Source organism: Macaca fascicularis, chromosome 15, assembly GCF_037993035.2.
Source record: "Macaca fascicularis isolate 582-1 chromosome 15, T2T-MFA8v1.1".
Lineage (NCBI taxonomy): Eukaryota > Metazoa > Chordata > Mammalia > Primates > Cercopithecidae > Macaca > Macaca fascicularis.
The window spans coordinates 116,470,892-116,494,382 of NC_088389.1; the positions used below are offsets into that span (position 1 = coordinate 116,470,892).

Consider the following 23,491-nt stretch of genomic DNA (forward strand, 5'->3'; position numbering starts at 1 on the left):
GAACTCATGGATTATACCTGTCTTGGGACAGATAGTCAATGCATATGTAATTAAATACATATATAATGTCATGTGGTGATAACTGCCATGAAGAAAAATAAAGCAGTATAAGGGGATATAAAATGGTGGATGGTGCTGTCTTAGAATGCATAGGGAAAACCCCTATTTGAGGATTTGACATTAGGACAGAGGCTGGAATATAGTAAGGGATGAAGCCTTGTAAATATTTTGAAGAAAATCATTTTGGTGTGGGAGCCGTGAGAGGAGAATGTGTTTAGTATGTTTGAATGACAACAAGAAAGACCTGCCAGACTGCAGTGCAGTGAATGTGAAGTGGTAGGAAAGAAGGTTGGCGAGGGAAACCGGCTCATGTGATGCAGGGCCAGAGAGGCCATGGTGGGCTTTGGGATTTTGCTGTGAGGTAGAAAACTCTTGAAAGGTTTTGAATAGGAAGTGACATGATCTTACTTATTTTCAAACAATCCTTCTGCCTTCTGGTGGTGTATAAATTATGGCAGGGACTAGTGTGGTAGGTGGGGGAGTTGTCTGGAGGTGGTTACAAGAGTGAGCAATAGTGGTGACTTAAACTAAAGATAGCTGTGAAAGGCTGAGTAGTTGGACTAGAATTTGAAGATAGAGCCTACAGTGTTTTCCGATGGATTTGATACAGGATGCAGAAAAACAAGAGGAGTCGAGGCCAGGTTTTCAGCCTGAGCAACTCTAGGTAGATAGTAGTGCCGTTTAGTGGTATGGTAAACGCTAGGAAAGGGGGCATCAAGCTTCTTTTTGGAGATGTAAAATTTGAGAATCCTATTTGATGTCAAAGTAGAGACAGACTATAAACTTCATCTAGAGGATAAGCTTATATAGCTTTGTAATGTAATGAGTCTTTTTTTTTTTTTTTTTTTTAAGGACTCGATTAGTAAAATATCCCGGAGGTCTTTGAGACCAAGGGCGTAGGGTTTGTTTTCTTACTGTTTGTGGGATATAGTACCTCACTTGAATTTGATGCTCACTGTGGTTTTTTTTTTTTTTTTTTTTTTTTAAGAATCCAGAAATTGTGCTGTGGCTCCATCCCCTTTTGAACCATTATTCTGTTATTTTAGGATTCTATCTACATTTTTATTTGAGGCAGAGTCTCACTCTGTCACCCAGGCTGGATTGCAATGGCGCGATCTCTGCTCACTGCAGCCTCCACCTCCTGAGTTCGAGTGATTTTCCTGCCTCAGCCTCCCAAATAGCTGGGGTTACAGGCACACGCCACCATGCCCAGCTAATTTTTTTGTATTTTTATTGTAGACGGAGTTTCACTGTGTTGGCCAGGCTGGTCTTGAACTCCTGACCTCAGGTAATCTGCCTGCCTCGGCCTCCCAAAGTGCTGGGATTGTAGGCACAAGCCACCGTGCCTAACCCTATCTATGTTTTTATAGGAATTATAGTGGCAGAAACACTGTTTTCAGATCAGCCAGATGACAGTAAATGTATTTTCTTCAAAGGAAGTCCAGCAAATCACTTAATTTGTTAATGACTCAGCAATGAAATCATTTAAAAAATGATTTGGGGGATGGGGGTCGTATGTCTGAATGGCTCAGTCTTTTTCCTTCCAGTGGACTGTAGTGGAACATGGTTTTGCTCTCACTTTGAATAATTTTCTTTGAGAAATCTTAACTGTAAGCAGTCATTTAATAATTTTTTAAGTAGTCTTATCTAAATCTTGCAGCCTTGTCCTTAAACAGTAATTACTGTATATTTACTATTCACCTGTGAATGTGAGAATACTTTGTGAGAATTATTACTTTGTGATATTTTCATAAGCATTACACTTATGTGGCAAATGAACGTATTAAATTGCCTAAGGACAAGCAATTGAAAGTAAGGACAGAGACAACATTAGGTGTTTTATGTGTATGCCTTCAAGAAAAGCTTGGGTGTATCCTAGTAATATTTAGACAAGCAGGATGACCTCCCATTTCTGTTTCTTTATTAAATAGTGATTTTGTAGAGAACTATAAAGAAAAGTTTTATATTTTGCCACAATTTAAAGTTTTGTTGCTATTCATGAGCCTGATTATTCCCTTTTTGTATAGGAAGATTTTCAGTCTATGACTTATGGATTTAAAATGGCTAACAGTGTGACAGATCTTCGAGTTACAGGTAAAATTATTTTTAAAGATAATTCACAAGTTTTACATTTTCATATGTTTCCTTTTAAAACTTACTGTTTCTTTTTCTAGGCATGCTAAAAGATGTGGAGGATGACATGCAAAGAAGAGTAAAGGTATATATGTTTTCTCTTTGATGTAGGGTTTTGGTACACCTCTAAATGTCAGGTTAACTTTACCTAATTACAAATGTGTAGAACCACCTTTCTCCTGTATGTGCTTTGTATTTTTTTTTTTTTTTTTTTGGTAATGAATTTGAACACTGCTAGAGGAGTTTCTGATAAATGAATGTCATTTTCAAGTATAGCCATCCCTCAGTATTCTCAGGGCATTGGTTCCAGGACCCCTGTGGATGCCAAAACTCAAGGATGCTCAAGTCTCTTATGTAAAATGGTGTGATATTTGCATATAACCTGTTTATGTCCTTCTGTATACTTTAAATCATCACTAGATTACTTATAATATTTAATATGATGTAAATGCTATGTAAATAGTTGTACTTTTAAAATCTGTATTTTTAAATGCTATTTTAAAATTTTTTTCTGGATACTTTCAATCAGTGGTTGGTTGAATCCAACCCATGGATAAAGAGAGATGAGTATATTAAAATTTAACCCACTTGATTCTTTCAACTTTTTGCCGGTGTTTTAGAGTTTTTTTACTATGCTATTTTAAGAATAGTATTTTTCAAAAAAAAAAAAAAAACAAAAAGAGTAGTATTTTTCTCCCACTACTGTTTTGAGTTCCTCAAAGGTAAGGACTGTCTTATTTACCTTTGTATCTTTAATAGCTGGTACAGTGTCTGGAACACAGTAGGTGAGCTCAGTAAATGGTAATATGCCAAATCTGGTGAAAACCTTCTAGATGACCTTGATGATTTGCTGCTTTTCATAGAGATTAAAAAGGGGGAAAAGTTGTATTTCTGCTTTTCTTTTTAATGCTAGTATAACAATATGGTTGTCAAACTTCATATTCTCTTTTTTTGATTTTTGCAATTCAGTGAATTGGGCAATTTGACACACATAGTGCTCCACTTTTAGATGAAGAAAATACAGATCAAAGGAGTTAAGTAACCTGTGTCTTAGCTTTACTGAAGGGCACGTAAATGGCAGCTTTAGGGCTAGAACCCACAACTTTTAGTAGCTCTTCCTGTAGTACCGCCCTGGTATTTGGTCAAATAACATTGTCCACTATAACATTTGTATTAAGATATTTTGTATTTTAGTGTAAAACAAATCAGTATTGACCATTGAACTTTATTTTTTCATGATGTGATTTTTGTAAAGGTTACAGTTTTTTTCTAACAGGGTTAGTTTTGAGAGCATCAGGAATTTCAATTAATAGCTCCTTTTAAAGGAAAATGTACTGTATGTCATATACTTCTGCTTATGTTATTTCATTGTTTTGCTTTTGCTGTTTCAATACTTAATTCTTGTGCATGATCTTTATAATTTATGTCAAAATGACCTTTCTGTATATAGAATAGGAGGAACGTAAATACTAGACACAGCTTTTTTTCTCCAACAATTTTTCCCAAAAACAGATTGTTGTATATACTCAAAAAATTAGTGTTTTACCTTATATATTTGTAATGTAATATTTTTTCAGGTTTGTGTTTAATTCACCTTTTTTAAAATTTTAGAGTACTCGAAGTCGACAAGGAGAAGAAAGAGATCCAGAAGTTGAACTAGAAGTAATTGAACTTATTTTCTGGTAGATAATATCAGAGAAGTCTACCTGTTAATGTTGTAGTTTTATGAACTGCGTTATAATTTATGGAAGCCCTTTTTAAGGTATTTCTTTAAAAATTGGACATTGCAAGGGATTTTATTTCCCTTGTATTTATTTTGATAGAATGATAATACAGCTCTTTCAAATAGATGATTTCAAAACTCTTCAGTATTCCTGTGAGGTAGGAAGAAAAATATGATCTTTCACAGATGATGCGTCAGAGCTCCACAGTGTCAAAAGTTGCTGAACCTTTGTCGAGATTCTAAATTTTCTGACTCTGCTTAAAGCACATTTTAATCAGTCTTTTTAAAATGCAGATAAAATCAGCTTTTTGAGGTAATAGTGTAACTTTTGACTTAGGACAAGATCAGTCCTGTTGATATAGAAGCTACACATTCCTATTTCAAAAGAATAGGCTTTGTTTTGTTTTCTGCAGCTCATTTTTCAGGCTTTTAAAAGCCTATAAACGAAGGTGTCTGTAATGTAGTACGTTACTAACATTGAGACTTAGGAGTTAATATATTTTAAATGAAATTCCTTTCATGGACTTTGCATCTTTTAACTTCTAGTCCTTTCTTGTTTTTTTAGCACCAACAATGTTTAGCAGTATTCAGCAGAGTGAAATTTACTCGTGTGTTACTGACAGTGCTTATAGCCTTTACTAAGAAAGAGGTAAGAGCATTCGATATCATATGTCTGTTTGTTTTAGTGATTTTGGATGGAATGCCTGAGTGATGCAGTTCTGAAACTTTTCCCTTGAAGTGCTCCTGATCTCAGATATAGAGAACTCAGCATTTGGTGTATTTATACCAGAGTAACCCTGAAGACCTTCTCAAGAAGTATATTTTTTTCACTTATTTGTAAATAATACATTAGAAGCTGAAATTGCTTGTAGGTTGTCATATTTTGTGAATTGAAAAGGAGAAAGTAAAAATTTTAGGACTATTCTTACCTTCAGTTACATAATTAATTGTTAGATTTGTGTAGAACCAAAAGCAAGCCTTAGATGGTGAATATTTTTTCTTTTTTGTATTTTTGCACTAATTCAAGCCAATTACAGATTAATTTGTGAATAGTTTATAAGTGGTGAGTAGGGATCCAATTTTTACCATTAATTTAACTTCTGTAATTCTATTTCTTCCCGGTTTCCCCCCCCGCCCCCCCTTGATGAATGACATAGAATTGTTGAAAATTTTCTCATTTTCTAGTTGATTGCATCTTTGGTTTTTATTATTAAAAAAAAAAAAGGTAAACCAAAAATATTTTCTATTGTTATAATTGATCCTACAAGTTTTATAGATGTGAGTAAAAAAACCATTTTCTATCCTAACAGGATCTGGACATCCTGTATTAAGTGCATAGTTTATGAAAACCAATGTCATTACAGCAAGCATTTAATTTCATTATTGTTTATAGGATTTTCCTATTTAATGTATATCTTTCAGTGAAAGAATATGTAAGAATGTTTTTGGTGATTTATTTGCTAGACCAGTGCTGTTGCAGAAGCTCAAAAATTGATGGTTCAAGCAGCAGATCTTCTTTCTGCCATTCATAATTCATTGCATCATGGCATCCAGGCCCAGAATGATACTACAAAAGGAGGTAATTGTTCATTTTGCTTCTACTCTTTCTTTTCTTTGTTTCCATCAAAGTATTTAGTGTTTAGCTTGTACTAAAGTTTTTTTCAAGTCAGTCTTGTACCTTGGAATGTTTTACTCCAGAGACTTACAGTGTTTAGGCTCTCCTCTATAAATATATACTACACTAAAAAACAATACTGTACAACTTGGCCATTTCCTGTATATTACTATTTAGACTCAGAATATGTATCCTGTCTTACATTCGAGCTGTGATGTTACAGCCTGACGGGTTCTTCTTGCTGCCCAGAAAAGCCAACACAGTGAGAACAGCAGAGAAGGAGTTTAATTATCATGAGGTCAGCCGAGTGGAAGGATAAGAGCTGTTTCTCAAATCTTCCTCCCTGAGAATTCAGGGACTAGAGTTTTTGAAGAATAGTTTGGTAGGCAGTGGGTGAGCAAGGAGAGGTTTGTTTCAGGAAGGGACAGTTACCATCTTTATTTTAAACTGTAAACTAGATTTGTCCCATAGTTGCTTGGCCTACACCAGGAATGAGCAAAGACAGCTTGTGAGGTTAGAAGCAAGATGGAGTCAGCTATGTCAGGTTTCTCTCATAATTTTTACAAAGGCTGTTTCAGTGTTAACAGTGAATCACCTTTTTCATCACCTCTCCTCTTTACTCTTTTGTCTGAGAGATCATCACTTCCATTACACGTGTTAGAAATGCTTGTTCCCCGGTGCTGTAAAGAAATAGCACTTGAACATAAATTTTATTTCCTCAGCAAGGCCATTTTTACTTTCTGCAGAAAGGGTACACTCGCCAGCAGTTCTGCCGTGAGAGTACACCCAACAAAGGAGACAGGGTCATTTATAACCTGACGCGTCCACCCTACTGCCGTGTCCGGTTTCTGTTGACTGGAACGGGACCTCACATTCTGTATTTGTCCCAATTGCCTAGCAACTTAGAACTTTTTAAAAGAGGCAAAGGCAGAGGAGAACAAAGAAAGGAGGAAGTAACTTGTGGAATGCCGAGAAAGGTAAAAACACCTTCAAATAAGGAAGAAGAACGGTCTATGACCTATTGCTTCCTTGGACCAGTATAAGCATGCCAGGGCAAATATCTGGGCTAAATTATGGGAGCTAAGAACATAAAGTACATTTGTTTCTTTGTTACGGCTAGCAGATATTTAAGAATGTTAGCACAGGTCTTTGAATAAATTTTTCTTCTAAAAGAAGTTACTATTTATTCCTAATTAGATGGAGAGGAAAGTCTTTGAAGAGGAACCTCTACTTTACTTTTTACACACAGTCTACTCTGAACACCAGGCAGGCCTTAGATATTCTCCCTGTTTTGGAAAAACTTTCAGTCTGTATTTTTCCCGTGTTCTCACACCACCACAACAGTCATCAGCACAGAAGACTTGAGTGATCAACTTCTCTTTTTCCACACACACCAGCTGGGTGCCCTCTAATTAAACTGCCATTGAAGGAGTGTTTGTGGTAGTGTGTATGGAAAACAAACTCCAGCCTCTACTGTCTACCTGGAGGTAATGCCAGATCCCACAGGTTGAGGGCTCAGTCCCCAAGACTGCTCGTGCTCCCCAGACACCAGTTCCAAGTCTGGGTTTCCAGAACTTCTGATCTACTGGCTTTAAGTTGGGATTCCCACGACTCTCTTTTTGGTTTCAGCTGATTTGCTGGAGTGACTTACAGAACTCTGGGAAACACTTACTGTGTTTACTGGTTTATTGTGGAGGGCTATAGGATACGAAGGATACAGATGAAGAGATGCATGGGGTGAGGTATGGGTAAGGGTCTTGGAGCTTCCATGCCTTCCCTGGGTGTACTATCTCCTAGGAACCTTGACGTGTTCAGGTATCTGGAAGCTCTCTGAACTGTGTCCTCTTGAGTTTTTACAGAAGCTTCCTTACATAGGCATGATTGATTAAACCTTTGGCAGTTGGTGATCAACTTGACCTTCAGCCTCTCCCATCCCTAGAAGTTGTGGGGTGGGGCCGAAAGTCCCAACCCTGTAATCCTGCCTCTGTCTTTTTGGTTATGTGCCCTACCTACCCTGAAGCTGTCATTCGCATACCAAAAGACAGCACTTGGAGAGTCTAAGGATTTTAGGAGTTACCTCAGGAAGCAAGAAGAAAGACCAAATACATATTTCATAATGTCACACCTGCTGTGTTCTCACTGCATTCATACAGGCCTCTGTTATATATTTTTTAGTACATTGTATTTTAGTTTTTTACCCATTTGTCTTTCCATGAGATTTTGAGCACTTTTAGCCCAGGCATTTTCTTCTTGTGTATTGCCATGCTTGGCATGTTGTTGGCACTCAGATTTTATTTATGAACTATGCCTTAAAAAGAATAGTGTACCTCTGTTGTAAAGTTTACAATGGGTTAATATTTTAGATAATGTGTAACAATTTTGATTGTCCTTAAAACTCATTACAATGGGATGATATTTATATCCTTTTTTTTCCCCCTCAACGACTTGGCCATTCCAGTAGAGATGAAGAGAAATTTATATGCTTCAAATTAGTGTTACCCAGTTGTCGGTCTTGTAACCAGAAAAGCAAATTTTTACTGATTCATACCTCACTCCTTTTCCACACCTATCCTCCATTTAGAGACAGGCATTGTGTTCCTCTTCCCATACATTTTTCTTTCCTTACTAAAATGTTAGGTAATAGAGCAACCCAGAAGGTAATTTGGGTTAGGAAATGAATATTGTCATAATTTTTATGTTTCTACTAGTTGTGCTAAATTTGTATTTATTTATCATCATTTTCACTTTTTCCAAAAGAGGGAATGTGTTTATAGGATGAATGACTAGGTGGCATTCTGTACCATGGGACATAAGGAGGTGGTTATGCATAGCAATGTAGTAATACATGTTTACAGAGAGGGATAAAATGTCCACAACTCTTAAATGCTTTGAAATCTACAGCAGTAATACTTTTATGAAAACCACTGTATAATAAATGACTTCAAAGTAATTTGTTGGTTTGTGTATCAACAAGGTCTTGAAAGCAAGAATCTTCCGGATGATTGGAATCTGGGTGTTTCTTTTTGCCATGTCTGACTACTCCTGGTCTATTCTGCTCTGTATTTGTAATCAAGCAAACTCTTCAGATGATAATTTCCATGGGATCATGAGTAGATACAGCTTGTGACTTTCCTGTATTTCGGACCTTGTGCATATGATCACCTCTATTACTCTGGTTTTATAGTATGCCGACAGGCTTCAGGAAAATTGTTTACATAAAATTGGCTTGAATAAACCTTTAAAAAATGTAATCTTATGACTAAGCAAGCGAAATTTTAAATTTAAGAACTACTCACCCTGTGCTTGTGTGTGTAATACCTTTTAGCTGGCGTAATTTAACTTTGTAATTATCCCTTAATCATAAGCCATACAATTCTATAATAAAAAAGTTAATGCCTTCTTAATGTCTATTCTAGTAGAAGAATGATGAGAAAATAGTAGTATAGATTAGTTTTGGTCTCTACTCATTTTGCCTTCCGATTATATTACAACTCCAACTGGTGACAAAATGGCTGTGTAAATCCTGAAATCACTGAGCATTCATTTTAGCTTCTCATTGAAAGGTATATATTCAGTACGAATTGTAAACTGGCATTAAGGGAGAAAGTAGGAATAATGAGACTTGATCTGGGAATTACTTGCTGGTGCATTTACTCAATGCATAGTAATATCTTTATGAAGATGCAGAATACAAAAGCGGTTTTGGAGGTGGATAAGGAGGGCAGCTTACTGATAATGGGATTTTTTGATGTGGTTACATGGAGCACTGTAGTAGTAAAGTAAGTATAGTAAATATTTGGCCCTGGAAAATGGATAGAAAAACAGATTTAGGAGTCATTTTCAGTGCTTATTGAGGGAGTAGATGTGTTTACTTGGGACTTGCTGGATTCAAAGATGTGACCTTGGGTTATATCGTTGTTGAGGGAAGAAAGGAGCAAAAAAATCCAGTGAAACGGTTGTTTTTCTTTGTTTTTGCTTGTGCTGTCTTGAATTTTATGGTTCTTTTTTATATATCTGTGGAAGTTTAGCTCATCCTTTAAAATGATGTTCACATCATCTCCTCCAGGGAGACTTTCCTGGTTCTGTTTGTCAAAATATTTTTTTCTTTCCCTGTTTGCTCATAGTTATCTGTGAATTGGGTCTAGTTTACCCTTTAGATTATGAGCATCTTTAACAGTTGCCAATGGAAATAATATATTTAAATTTATGTTGCCTGAAATTAGTAGATACTCTTGGGGATTGTATTTTCAAATCTAACACACAGTTTCAAGAGGACTTGTCATCTTTTAAAAATAAATTAAAAGATACCTGAATAAACTTGGTGGGTTGAACACATGTATTTGCTTTCTGAAATCCCAAAGAAGCAATGAAGAAGTGATTTTTTTCTTTCAGAGCATAATTGATAAAGATGGAAAAGACAGGGAAAGGGGAAAATAGCAACAAAGTTATTTTAGAAACTGGAAAACAGAAGGAGATTGACTTACCTATCTACAAATAACTGTATTTTTAGCCACTGATAGAGGACGTCAAAGGCAGCCCAGTTGAAACTGTGGATCTCCTGAAGGCTGCATTATTAGCTTGCCAGATACTTCTAGAAACGGGTATGAGAAATTTAGCTGAAAACATGAGAACTGGTTAATAATCTGTTCAGAAGCAGAAATTTCTTCCCCCTTTTTGCTGAGTGACATTCCTGAACCTCACAATACTAAAAGTTTATTCTCTGGAGGAAGGGGACAGAGGGATTCTGTACTTGAGGGTATATGAGGCCCAGTTGAAAGGGTACACATTATGAGAGAGTTAAATGAAAGTTAAGTAGTTATTATTGTGACCTACTTTCTTTCCCCATCTCTCCTTTCCTTGCTCCACTCTGCTTTCAGAACAGTGTAGCCAGGCACATGCTCTCCACTTGAGTTTAGAAGGTTCTTCTTAGGGAAATCTGACAAGTACAAGAGGTGAGGAAAAACAACAGCAAAATCTAAATACGACAATTTCAGCAGTTCCCCTGATAAAATGGCTTGGTTGAAAGCCTGACCTATATTCACCGTGCTCTTAATGTTTTTTTTGGTGTGTGCTCTAGTTTCAAATCTGAGTGTAGAGTTAAGGGTGGAAATCTCTAGCCTGAAAGAAAGGGAATAAAACAGGCAAGCAAACAAAATACCTTAAGAAAAATGAGAAAAATCAATACATATGTCAAACAAAAATAGGATGCTATATGAAAGGAAAAAAGGGGAATATGTTCTTTGAGATTGAAAATAGAAGAGCACGGTGGGTGGGGGGCAAGGGGAGGGATAGCATTCAGAGAAATACCTAATGTAGATGATGGGTTGATGGGTGCAGCAAACCACTATGCACATGTATATGTATGTAACAGACCTGCATGTTTTGCACATGTATCCCAGAACTTAGAAGAGCAGAAATGACAAAAATAAGTAGGAAGTTTAGAACACAAAGTTGCAGAAATCTTAAGAGTCAAAAATGAAAAGGTTGAAAATAGGAAAGATAAAGATTATACTAGGCTTAGTCGCGAAAGGTCTACCATCTAATAAACGTAAGTAAATAAAACAAAGGATAAACTAATAAAAGTTGTTCCAGAAATATGGATCAGAAAATAGAAGCCAAAAAAAAAAAAAAAAAAGAAATCACTGGATGTGGTAGCCCATGCCTGTAATCCTAGTGCACTTTGGGAAGCCAAGGCAGGAAGATTGCATGAGGCCAGGAATTTGAAACCAGCCTGTACAACATAGTGAGTCCCCATCTCTACAAAAAATTAAAAAATTAGCCAGGTGTGGTGGCACATGCCTTGTAGTCCTTTCTACTTGGGAGACTAAAGTGGGAGGATTGCCTGAGCCCAGGAGGTCGAGGCTACAGTGAGCTATGATTGTACCACTGCACTCCAGCCTGGATGACAGAGAGAGACCCTGTCTTTTTAAAACAGACAAACAAATGTAAGAATATTTCCTGGAGACAGATGATATGAATGCTCAGTTTGAAAGAGCCAATAAAGAGCCATCCAGCACAACTAGAATGAAAACTGACTTGTATTGAGGTGGCATATCATTATGAAACTTTAGGAAAGTGGCAACAAATAGAAGATCCTAAGAGAAAAGAGGCAAAACCGAGTTACATACACAGAATCAAGACAGAATGTCACATGTGCAGCAGCAGTGGAAATTAGAAGTCAACGAAGCGAAAACAAAGATCCTAATGCAAAACTTCCTCAGAGCAATAGCAATGAAGACAGTGTCTATCTGTTCTGGATAGACACAGATCAGTGGAATATAATAGAATTGAGAGCCCAGAAATGAACACTCATATTCTCAGTTGCTGTTTGACAAGGGTGTCAAGACAATTCAATGAGGAAAGAAATGTCATCAGAGATGCTAAGACAACTGAATGTCCACATGCTGGAGGATAAAGTTGGTTACTCCCTATCGCCCCTGCTGGTCATATACAAAAGTCAGCTCAGAATGGATCAGTGACTTGAATGTAAGAACTAAAGCTATAGAACTCTTAAAACATAGGCATTAATCTTACAACCAGATTAAAAAAAAAAAGCAAACCTGAATGAAAAAAATGGGCAAGAGATTTGAACAGATATTTCTTCAAATAAGATATGCAAATGAACAAAAAGTACATGAAAAGATGTGCAACAACATTAATCTTCAGGGAAATGCAAATCAAAATGAAAAGTTACTGCAGCCCACCAACTTGATTGCTTTAATAAAAAATAATAAAAAGTGTTGGCAAGGATGGGAAGAAACTGGAGCCCTAATACAGTACTGATTGGAATGTAAAATGATACAGCTCTCTTGGAGATAGTCTGGTAGTGTCTCAAATGTTAAACATAGAATTATCCAAGGGAAATGAAAACATCCATACAAAAAGTTATACACTAATACTCATAGCAGCATTATTCATAATAGCCAAAAGGCAAAATGTCCAATCAGTGGATGAATGGATACATAAAATGGTATATCCATGTAGTGGTGTATTATTTGTCAATGAAAAATGAAGTACTGAAGGACCTTTAAAACATTGTGTTACATGGAAGAATCCAATCAGAAAAGACCACGTATTACATGATTTCCATTTATATAAAATGTCCAAAGTTGGCAAATCCATAGAGACAAAGTAGATTCGTGGTTTCCTAGGATTGGGGGAAACATTTTAGGCAGGTAAGAGAGTGAGAGTGATTGCTAATGGGTATAGAGTTTCTTCGTGGGGTGATAAAAATGTCCTAAATTAGGTTGTGATAGTGTCACAACTCTGTGAATGTATAAAAAACCTTTGAATTGTGTACTTTAAATAGGTGAGTTATGTGGTATGCTAATTATATCTCATTAGAATTGTGAGTAAAAGAAAATCACCAGAGAAATGATTTCAGACTTTGGGGGATAATGGTTTCTAATGTTGAATTCTAGACACAAACTATCATTTAATTTTGAGGAAAGATAATTTCAGGCACTTACAGTCTCAGAATTTATCTCACAAAAGTTTTGGAAGATGTGCTCCATTAAAACATGGGAGTAAAGAAAGAGGGAAAGCATGAGGTTTAGGGAAAATGAGAATCCATCATAAAATAATGAAGGAAATCCCCAGGATGGTGGTGAAGGGAGAAAAACACAACATAATAGCTGAGCACCATGTATGGACAAGTCCAGATTGGAGGAAGCCCCAAGGCTCTAGGGAAAATGTCTTGAAGATACAAGACCACTGTTGCGTTTGATATATTCAGAAGAGATTGAGAGAACTGACAAATGGTTTGGGGTTGAATTAAGCCTTATGAGACAATTATTAAACTTCCGAATGCATATGAAAATTAAAATTTTCACATCTCGGCAATGGATAACAAATCATAGTGGTGCTAATGCTGACAGACTGACTTGATCATAATGGTGCAAACGCTGAATATTGATTATAACCAAAATTGTGATGTAACGGTGTTGTAGGTGAGGGGACAGAAGTGTGTGCAGGCATATAATTTGTACGTGGTTACAGTGCTACTTGTTTTTTGTTTTACACATTATCTCTGACTTCCTCCTTTTCAGGTCTCTGACATCTTCTGGAGATGGAGGAGGAAGTCAGAGATAACGTGTAAAACTAAAAAGAAATTCAGGAGTACTCTAAGCCTGTTTTTTGGCAATATTTAGATCAAGGGTGTCCAATCTTTTTTTTTTTTTTTTTTTTTGAGACAGAGTTTTGTTATTGTTGCCCAGACTGGAGTGCAATGGCGCGATCTTGGCTCAGTGCAACCTCTGCCTCCCGGGTTCAAGTGATTCTCCTGGCTCAGCCTCCTGAGTAGCTGGAATTACAGGCGCCGGTCACCACGCCCGGCTAACTGTTTTGTATTCTTTTTTTAGTGGAGACGGAGTTTCACCATGATGGCCAGGCTGGTCTCCTGACCTCAAGTGATCCACCTGCCTTGGCCTTCCAAAGTGCTGGGTTTATGGGCGTGAGCCACCGTGCCTGGCCAGGGGTGTCCAATCTTTTGGCTTCCCAAGGCCACACTGGAAGAAGAATTGTCTTGCATCACACATAAAATGTGCTAATGAGAGCTGATGAGCCAAAAAAAAGAAAAAATAACCAAAACAAATCTCATGTTTTAATAAAGTTTACAAACTGGTGTTGGACTGCATTCACAGTCATTGTGGGCTGCAAGTTGGACAGATTTGAGGTAGATAATACCAAAAAAGAAATACAGGAGATAACTAAGAGGAAATGGAAGAGATAGCCTCTGGGGAGAGAGAAATGGTGATGTTGGGTGGAGAACATGGTTAGACGATTGATTACTGGTTTTAATAAAAGCCTTGTTCACCTGATTCTTGAGCCACATGGCATATGTGACTGAAAAAAAGTTAAAAATTTTGTGCATATTAAAAATAGATTAAAATATGTAGAATATGATGATACATTACCTGTGATAGGGCTCATTTAACTTCCTGAGGACTGACCTTGGCGCTGAAGACAAAACTATGCTGTTACAACCCAGTCGGCTTAACTTGCCCACGGTGGCAGTGTATTGTGCAACAGAGATGGAGCTGACTTCATTTTAAAATCACAAGCCATTAGAGAGTACTAAGCCGTGATGTGCTAGTGCCAGGAGCCTGAGATGTTTATTCTTTTAGTTCAAAATTTTTTCTGTTTTTAACAAGTCCATGTATACCCACAGATGTGTGCTTGTGTGTGTCTAATCTAGAGGATTTCTGGTTTGGGGATGGTACTGTGAAGATGGCTCTGATGTTTCTACTCTCTAAAACCAGCCAAAATCTACAAGGAATATGGGAAATAGAATCTTTCCAGTGTCTTAAAAAATAGGGAACACTTATAACCAGAATCAAAACAGAATGGGACCCAGGAGAGGGAGAACATTGAGAATGGATACTTAGATTTTCATGGTGTAAACATAAGTAGACCTGCAAAGGACAGTGTTCTCACAAGAGGTTGACATAACTTGAAGGGACAAAACTAGGGATTCTCTTGGAATAATCACAGGTGTGGAGTACACAAGCTGACTGTGTTAAACTATGTGAATAATACCTTGGGAGAGGCAAAGGAGGTGGGACTCTGCCAGAAAACATGCACATTGCTGTCTTTGTTTCTGCTGCAAGCCAGAGGAGATGCTGTGGATGTTTTAGTAGTCTGGTTAACTGGTAATCTTTGTGTCAGTAAAAGAAACGCATGCCCTTGGGCACATAACATGGCTTAAGGAAAGTCAGGCCTCCTGCTAGTCTAGAGTGCTATTCTAACACCTCACTCAAAAAACTGGTTCAAGAAGCACTCCTTCAGTGATATCATAATCAAAAAAGAAACTGCATAGTATTTATACACAAATATTCCAAGAAAATAGCACAAATCAAGAAAGCAGATGAAAAACACTGCTCAGAAACACTTTTGTACAAAAATTGAAAGAATTTATTTAAAAATGACCTCTGTAGAACAAGAGCAGAAAGCAAAAATACTAAGACTAAAGGAAGAAATAACGAATAACAGAAAGGGAGTAAAAGTGACCAGGCAGAGTTCAGGAAAGCAGTATAAGAGAAAAATCCTAAGAGATCTCATTGAAAATAGCAAAAGTGTTCTAGACATTGCTGAAAAGCCATGAAGGACTTTGAGGGCCAGGTGCTGTGGCTCAGGTCTGTAATCCCAACAGTTTGGGAGGCCGAGGCAGGCAGATCACCTGAGGTCGGGAGTTCAAGACCAGCCTGACCAACATGGAGAAACCCCCGTCTCTACTAAAAATACAAAATTAGCTGTGGTGGTGCATGCCTGTAGTCCCAGCTACTTGGGAGGCTGAGTCAGGAGAATCGCTTGAACCTGGGAGGCAGAGGTTGCAGTGAGCCAAGATCATGCCATTGCACTCCAGTCTGGGCAGCAAGAGTGAAACTCGGTCTCAAAAAAAAAAAAAAAAAAAAAAAAGGACATAGAGGTCAGGATTGAGGAAAAAACTAAGTGAAACAGAAGTGAGCAAAGGAGATTTGAAGTATGATGAGGAAGTAATAGCAAAAGAAGACTCAGTATACATATAATTGGTGTCCCTTAAGATGTGAACCGTATAATGGAACAGAAAAAAATGTTAGACATTTCTAGAAGAAACTAGAATTAAATCCGTAAGTGTGCATTGAAAGAGTATACTGTGTTCCAGGATAAATTAATAAAGAATTATTAATAGTAAAATAGAGCCTAGTAAATTACTTAAGATCTAAAGCAACCTATATTGGCTTCATGGTTCTTCACATCACCATCAACACAGAAAGTAACATAACAATATCTTCAAAGTCCTCAAGTAAAGAACTGTGACCTGCTGGGCGCAGTGTTTCACACCTGTAATCCCAGCACTTTGGGAGGCCAAGGCGGGTGGATCACAAGGTCAGGAGTTTGAGACCAGCCTGACCAACATGGTGAAATCCTGTCTCTAATAAAAGTAGAAAAATTAGCTGGGCATGGTGGTGGGCACCTATAATCCCAGCTACTCAGGAGGCTGAGGCAGGAGAACTGCTTGAACCTGGGAGGCAGAGGTTGTGATGAGCTGAGATCGCGGCATTGTACTTCAGCCTGGGCAACAGAGTGAGACTCAAAAAAAAAAAAAAAAAAAAAAAAACTGTGATATAAAACTTTTACACCCATTCCAAAGGTCTTCAACTGACACTCGTACAAATATTTTTAAACTAGCAAGAACTTGGAATTTTTTTCCAAAAACCTTTTCCCTGGAGGAGAAAGACTGAAATCAGGAGTGAAATTCAGCCTACTGAGACATAAATGGAAAAGCTGTGACAGGACAGACATTGAGCATTGATTTTGTTTCATTGTATAACTGTAGTTAAAACGCTGGAAATTGATTTTACTAAATATAATGTAACAGAAGTGTCAAGAATCTTGACGATATAGAAGTAATTAACCAAAGTCAGGAAGTAATGGGGAAGACTAATTTTCTTTTATATGCAGGGATCCAGAGATACTGGTTAAAGCTGAGAAATCATCTGTAATATAAAGATAGGTAATATTTCAACATGTAGAAGTAACAAATGGTGATAGAGATAAGACTATTCAAGTTTGGTGCTTGTCGTAGTTCATTTTGTGTTGCTGTAACAGAGTACCTGAGACTGGGTGATTTATTTTGAAAGAGGTTTACTTAGCTCATGGTTCTGCAGCCTGGGAAGTTCAAGATTCATGGGACACGCCCAGCTTCTGATGAGACCATGCACTGGGTCAAAACATGGCAAAGAAGTTTAAAGCAGACACGTGGAAAGAGGAACCAAACAGAAAGAACCTCCCTTTTAACATTACACTATCGTAGGAACTAATCCGTACCTATGAGAACTAATCCAGTCTCACGAGAGTGAGAAGGCATTAATCTGTTTAGGAGATATCTGCCCACTTTACTCAGACATCTCCTGTTAGGCCCCATCTCCCAACACTGTTGTACTGGCAGTTAAACTTCATGAGTTTTGGTGGGGACAAAAACACATCCAAACTATAGCAATGGCCAAAGGAAGGTAAAGGGAGGTCTTTAGCATTATCATTGTTTATTATCGGTAAGAAGATTAACAGATACCTTTCTGAAGGAATAGAACTTTAGAGATATTAATAAAGTTGTAGATACAAAATTAATAAAATACTTCTCAATTATCAGAAAATACAGCAAAGAATGATCTTAATGAAAGATAAAGGGAACCATGTATTTCCAATTTAGTGATAACAAAACTAAGTTCTGATTGTTGCTCCTCTTTCCTTCTCTTGAAAAAATTCACTCCTAATGCCATGAGGTGGGCCTGAGCACAATGGGCATGTGCACTAGAGCAAGACTTTGGAGCCTGCCTTAGGGATGAGGATGGTGTCCACATGGGAGAGAGGAGTAGCCTGACATAAGGTGGTGTAACCATGTGGGTAGGTGGAGAGTCCTTTTAGCAGGGCGAGGCCTAGCATGGGCCATCAAAGTCTGTGTGGAGTAAGGAAGTGTCCATGCAGAATGGTAGTGGAATGGGGAGGGCATCTGCAAAGAGATAGACCTAGAGCAGGAGTTTGGAACAGTTCAAGGTACCTTGAAAGCATCACCATGAATGGGTAGCCTAACTGGATTCACTGCTTCTTATAGAAAGATATCTCCACAGGAGTGTAGCTGAGCTTGGGGTGCCTGAGCCTAAGCAGAATTGAGAAGGGGACCATGTGGGAACAACCTGGCACTGTATGTCAGGAGCCTAAGTAGGATGAGGAGGGTGTGTCTATGGGAAGGCAGCCTAGTACAGGGTTTTGGAGTGTAAAGGCAGGGAATAGAGAGAGGCATGGGGTGTGGGAGTCCAGGCAGGGTAGGCTCATGTTAATGAGGCCTGGCAGAGTAGGGTGGTGAAACCTGAGGTAAATTCATGGAGGTGGTTGTGTACAGGGCTGTCAGAGACCAAGCCAGGTAATGAGGGCATCTGTGCATGGGGGTGACCAGGTGCAGGGTTTCAGAGCCTAAGCATGTTGAAAAGGGTGTCCTTGTGGAAAGTTGCCCAGGTATAGGTGTCAGATCATAAGTGGGGAGAAGAGGCTGTCCAGGAGGACAGGATGGCATGAGATGTCAAAGCCTAAGCAGGAAGAGAAGAGTAGAAAGGTGGCCCCATGTGGGAAGTTGCAGCCTAAGCAGATTGATGAAAAGCTTATATGCAGAAAAGTAGCCTGTTGTGGGGTATCAGAGCTCAGTTGGGGTGAGGAGAGCATCTCTAGAGGAGTGCCAAATGGAGTGGAGGTTATGGTGGCCTAACATGTCAGTGAGAGATTGTAGTGGACTGAATGATGGTCCCAAGGCTATCAAGGTCCTATTTCTACTTCTCAGAACCTGTAAATATCTATTTGGGAAAGGGATCTTTATAAATGTGATTGTTAAGAGTCTTGTGATGAGGGGGTGATCATGGATTGTCTGGCTGTACCCAAATATCGTTAAGTGTCCTTCTAAAAGAGGTGGATGGGCCGGTCACGGTGTAAGTCTTACTCTGTCACCCAGGCTGGGGTGCAGTGGCACAATGTAAGCTTACTGCAGCCTTTGCCTGCCAGGTTCAAATGATTCTCCCACCTCAGCCTCCTGGGTAGCTGGGATTACAGGCATACACCACCATGCCTGGCTAATTTTTGTGTTTTTAGTAGAGATGGGGCTTCACCCTGTTGTCCAGGCTGGTCTTGAACTCCAGACCTCAAGTGATCCACCCACCTTGGCCTCCCAAAGTGCTGTGATTACAGGCGTGAGCCACCACATCCAGCTAGGAAAGGCTAATCTGTAGGGACAGGAAGAAGTACCTTGGTTGCTGAGCATTGGAGTGATAGACTGGGAAATTGCACAGAAAAACCTTTTGGAGTGGTAAAAACGTTCTTTTTGTTGATTGTGGTAGTTACATGGTTGTACATATTTTTCAGACCATTGAACTGTACATTTGATGTTTGTATTGTATGTGAATTATGCCTCAATAAAATTAGAAAAAGGAAGTTTCTCCCACACATGGAAGAAACTTGTAGTAGTGATTATTTCTCAAGAGATATACTGGGGATCACAAGTGGGCGACTTTTTTTCCCTTAAACTCAGTGGTAAGAATGAGATTTTCAGAAAACCCTTTGCATCTATTACCTAATCAAAAATATACACTAAAAAGTGTCAGATATGTAGATTTGTATGGTATTACACCCTAGGTTACTCTCACCAATGACTAGGGTATGATATTTATTGAGGCCATGCCTTGAGTTTAACAGTTGTGATTTAATACTATTTTGTAACATTTTGGTTAAATATAACATAAAGCTTACCATTTTAACCATTTTAAGTATCACTGACATTAAGTACATCTACATTGCTGTGCAACTATCATCACTATTTCCAGAACTTTTTTATGTTCCCAAACTGGAACTCTACCCCTTAAACATGAACTCCCAGTTCCCTCCTCCCCACAAACCCTCATGGCCATTATTATACTTCTCTCTCTGAATTTGACTGTTCTAGGTCCCTCATACAAGTGATATTATACAGTACTTGTCCTTTTGTGTCTGGCTTAGTACACTTTTACAGCTTTTTGTAGAAGGAAATAAAGTAGCCAAGAAGTGCAGAATAACATGACCGAAGCTCAGCAGCTTTTATTTTGTTTTCCAGAATTCTTTCCAACTTAAGGGCAGCCAAAACTCATTATTTTAATAAACCTGACTATAAATTGCTTATGTAACTCATGAAAGTTATGTCGAATAAATTATATAGTCTCTCTCTTGACTAATACATTTCCAGATCTTTAATTTTGACATCTAATTTACTTTTAGAATAACTTACTTTGTTCAATAAAACCAAAGTACTTGTTACCATAAATCTTTTATCAAGGGGGAAGGGGAAGGTGAAGAGAAGTTGGTTAATGGGTACAAAAATACAGTTAGATAGATGGAATATGTTCTATTTTTTGATAGTGTAGAAGGGAGACTGTAGTTATTATTTTGTTGTGTATTTCAGAACAGCTAGCAGAGAATTGGAATGTTACCAGTACAAAGAAGAGAGAAGTGTTTGAAGTGACAGATACCCTAATTACCCTGATTTGATTATTATACATTGTGTACATGTATCAAAATATCCCACATACCCCAAAAATACATACAACTGTTATACATCAGTTTTTAAAAAAGAAAAAGTTATTATGTAATGACCATGTGCTGTTGGTAATACTTTTCTGTTGTTAATAATGAAGACCAGTGACCTAACAGGAATTTTAGGACTTTCACAGTTTAAACCTGTGTATCATAATGTTTTGAAAATATCAGTTATACTTTATTATTTTAAGAGAATGCTAGTTGAAGGGAAGATAATCTTATTTGGCCCTCTTGTACTGAGTGACTTTAGCATTTTATTTATTTTTAATTTTTAATTTTTTGAGATGGGGTCTGGCTGTTTTGGCCAGGTTAGTCTTGAACTCATGGCCTCAAGCAATCCTCCTGTCTCAGCATCCTAGTGGGCTAGGATTACGGGCACGAGCCACTGTGCCTGGCTTAGCATTTTATTTATGAAGTGTTTTAACAGGAAAACCAAGATAATTTTTATATACCTATAGACTTGTGAAATAAGAAGGAAGCTCTGAAAATTATGTTGTCTAATTTGTAGCCAGTTCAGTTCAGGAAAACTTCAGTGGGCATATGCTAGGTGGGAAGTGCCATGAATTATGTTTCTTTCTGAGCTCATTTAGTAAGGGGCATTAGAGCCTGTTCAGGTTATTTCCATATAAGACCACCTGAAATAGTGTGGTAGAGGTATGAAGTACAGGGGGAAAATGTTAAAACAGTTTATTCTGGGAAGATATTGGGTTTGATAAAGCTTCTTTTAACTTTTTATAATTTCTACTGCCTTGAAACCAAATGCAATCTCCTGGCTACCTTTTAGCCCCTCAGCCGTAGTCTACATCCTGAGTAACTGGTTTGATCTTTTATTGTAACTGGGTTCTTACCCTCTTTTCTAGTCAAGCAACTTATGATGTCTGGTATAGGATGGTTACTAAATTCTTATGCAGGAGATTCAACAACAGCTGAGACTTAAAAATAGCCATTAGCAACTCCTTTAATCATTAACATGGACCAAAAATGTAGAGGAGAAAACGTTTAAATATATGTGGAGAATGGAGAGGAGTATATAGATAACTTCTAAATTTATCATAGAAGCTTTGTTTCCAGTCTATTTATAGGCTTCTATTTTTACTTCCTGAGTTTAGCGAAGTTAGGAGTTGGAAAATTGCAACTCCTTAAGGAAAAAAGAAAAGCCATATTCTCTGTCCTGTAGGCCAGTGGTCCCCACCCAACCTTTTTGGCACCAGGGACTGGTTTTGTGGAAGACAATTTTTCCACCAACAGGGGTGGGAGGAGGATGGTTTCTGGTTGATTCAAGTGCATTACATTTATTGTGCGCTTTATTTCTATTATTACATTGTAATATATAATGAAATACACACCTCACCATAATGTAGACACAATGGGAGCCCTGAGCTTGTTTTCCTGCAAGTAGACAGTCCCCTTTGGTGGTGATGGGAGACAGTGACAGATCATCAAGCGTTGGGTTCTCATAAGAATCGTGCGACCTAGATCCCTCATTTTCACACCTCACAATAGGATTTGCGCTCCTATGAGAATCTAATGCCGCCGCTGATCTGACAGGAAGTGGAGCTCAGGCAGTAATGGGAGTGATGGGGAGCGGCTTAAGTACAGATGCAGCTTTGCTTGCTTGCCCACTGCTCACCTCCTGTTATGCAGCCTGGTTCCCAATAGGCTACAAACCGCTACTAGACCTGGGCTGGGGACCCCCGCTGCAGACCTTTTACATGCTTGGAAGACCTTGTCTTGACTAATACTTTGTCCTTTGAATAACTCAAAACTTTTCTAGGAAGTCGTTCCTGTAATTTTTCAATGGATTATTAAATGCTGGGTGTATCCACACTGAATTATGATTGCTTGTTGTATTTGTGTAGACCAGTGTTTCTCAACTGGGGCCTCCCAGGGACATTTGGCAATGTCTGGATGCATATTTGGTTTTCACAGTACAGCGGGTGCTACTGGCATCTCGTGTGAAGAGATCAAGTGCTGCTGCTTTTTAGTTTGTATAAAAGTGAATGTAGTACAGAATATAATATTGGTTGTCCATTTCCCATTATTACTTTCCATGGTAATACAGATTTTCATGAGTGGCTATTATCCACTTAATTTTCTACTTGTGACATAGGCCTCTAAAAATGTGTGGATTAAGAATAAAAGAATATTCCTGAATAATAATTGTAGATGCACGTTAGAATGCTTTCAGGGAAAATAAGGGTGATACACTATTGAAGTATCTGAATTCCATGCATTTATTAAAACTCAAAATATATTTGTGTTGGTATGGTGAAGAAGCTTTTTATAGCATTGGTATTACTACTTTAGTTCTATATGAAGTTTTCAAACTATTGCATTATAGTAGAAACAGCCTTTCATTTTATTTTGAGCGTGCTGCATATCTTGTTACTGAGCAAACATATGAGCTGGGTATTTAGGTGTTTGAGAAATTAAGCCAGTTCCTGCTTTCAGAACAGCTCAGAGAGAGGGGAAAATGACATAACTCCATATAGACAGTGCGGTAGTATATATAGAAAGTACTGGGGAGAGTTGAGGAGGAGAAGGCATTCAAGCTGTTTCAAAACTACCAGCCTAATCATAGGGGATAGGTTTTACAGGTAGAGAAAACAGTTTGCGTAAAAAGTAAAGAGGCATAAAAGAGCATGAAATTTGTGAGTCACTGTGCATGCTTATAGTTTACAGTGCTTGAGAAGGGAGTGTTCAGAGATCATTTTCAGAAAAAGGTTAAAACCATGACTGTCATACAGATATAAAACAAAAATGAATGTGACCGGGTGCGGTGGCTCACGCCTGTAATCCCAGCACTTTGGGAGGCTGAGGCAGGCCGATTACTTGAGGTCAGGAGTTCAAGACCCACTTGGCCAATATGT

At 38.1% G+C, this 23,491-nt stretch overlaps 1 protein-coding gene across 16 annotated transcripts in view; it reads left to right on the top strand.

Annotated features, from left to right (window-relative positions):
• The window catches only part of NAA35 (N-alpha-acetyltransferase 35, NatC auxiliary subunit), a 90,925-nt gene that overhangs the window by 32,328 nt on the left and 35,106 nt on the right, over window positions 1-23,491 (top strand). For 10 of the 16 annotated variants that reach the window (XM_005582057.5, XM_005582059.5, XM_005582060.5 and 7 more), the window contains 5 exons: window positions 2,088-2,154; window positions 2,235-2,278; window positions 3,805-3,855; window positions 4,482-4,565; window positions 5,381-5,495. In XM_005582057.5, coding sequence (XP_005582114.1) covers window positions 2,088-2,154; window positions 2,235-2,278; window positions 3,805-3,855; window positions 4,482-4,565; window positions 5,381-5,495 — 361 coding nt within the window. Of the gene's footprint in view, window positions 1-2,087; window positions 2,155-2,234; window positions 2,279-3,804; window positions 3,956-4,481; window positions 4,566-5,380; window positions 5,496-23,491 lie in introns of all 16 variants that reach the window. The other 6 variants (XM_074017750.1, XM_074017751.1, XM_074017749.1 and 3 more) reach the window with 1 other exon arrangement.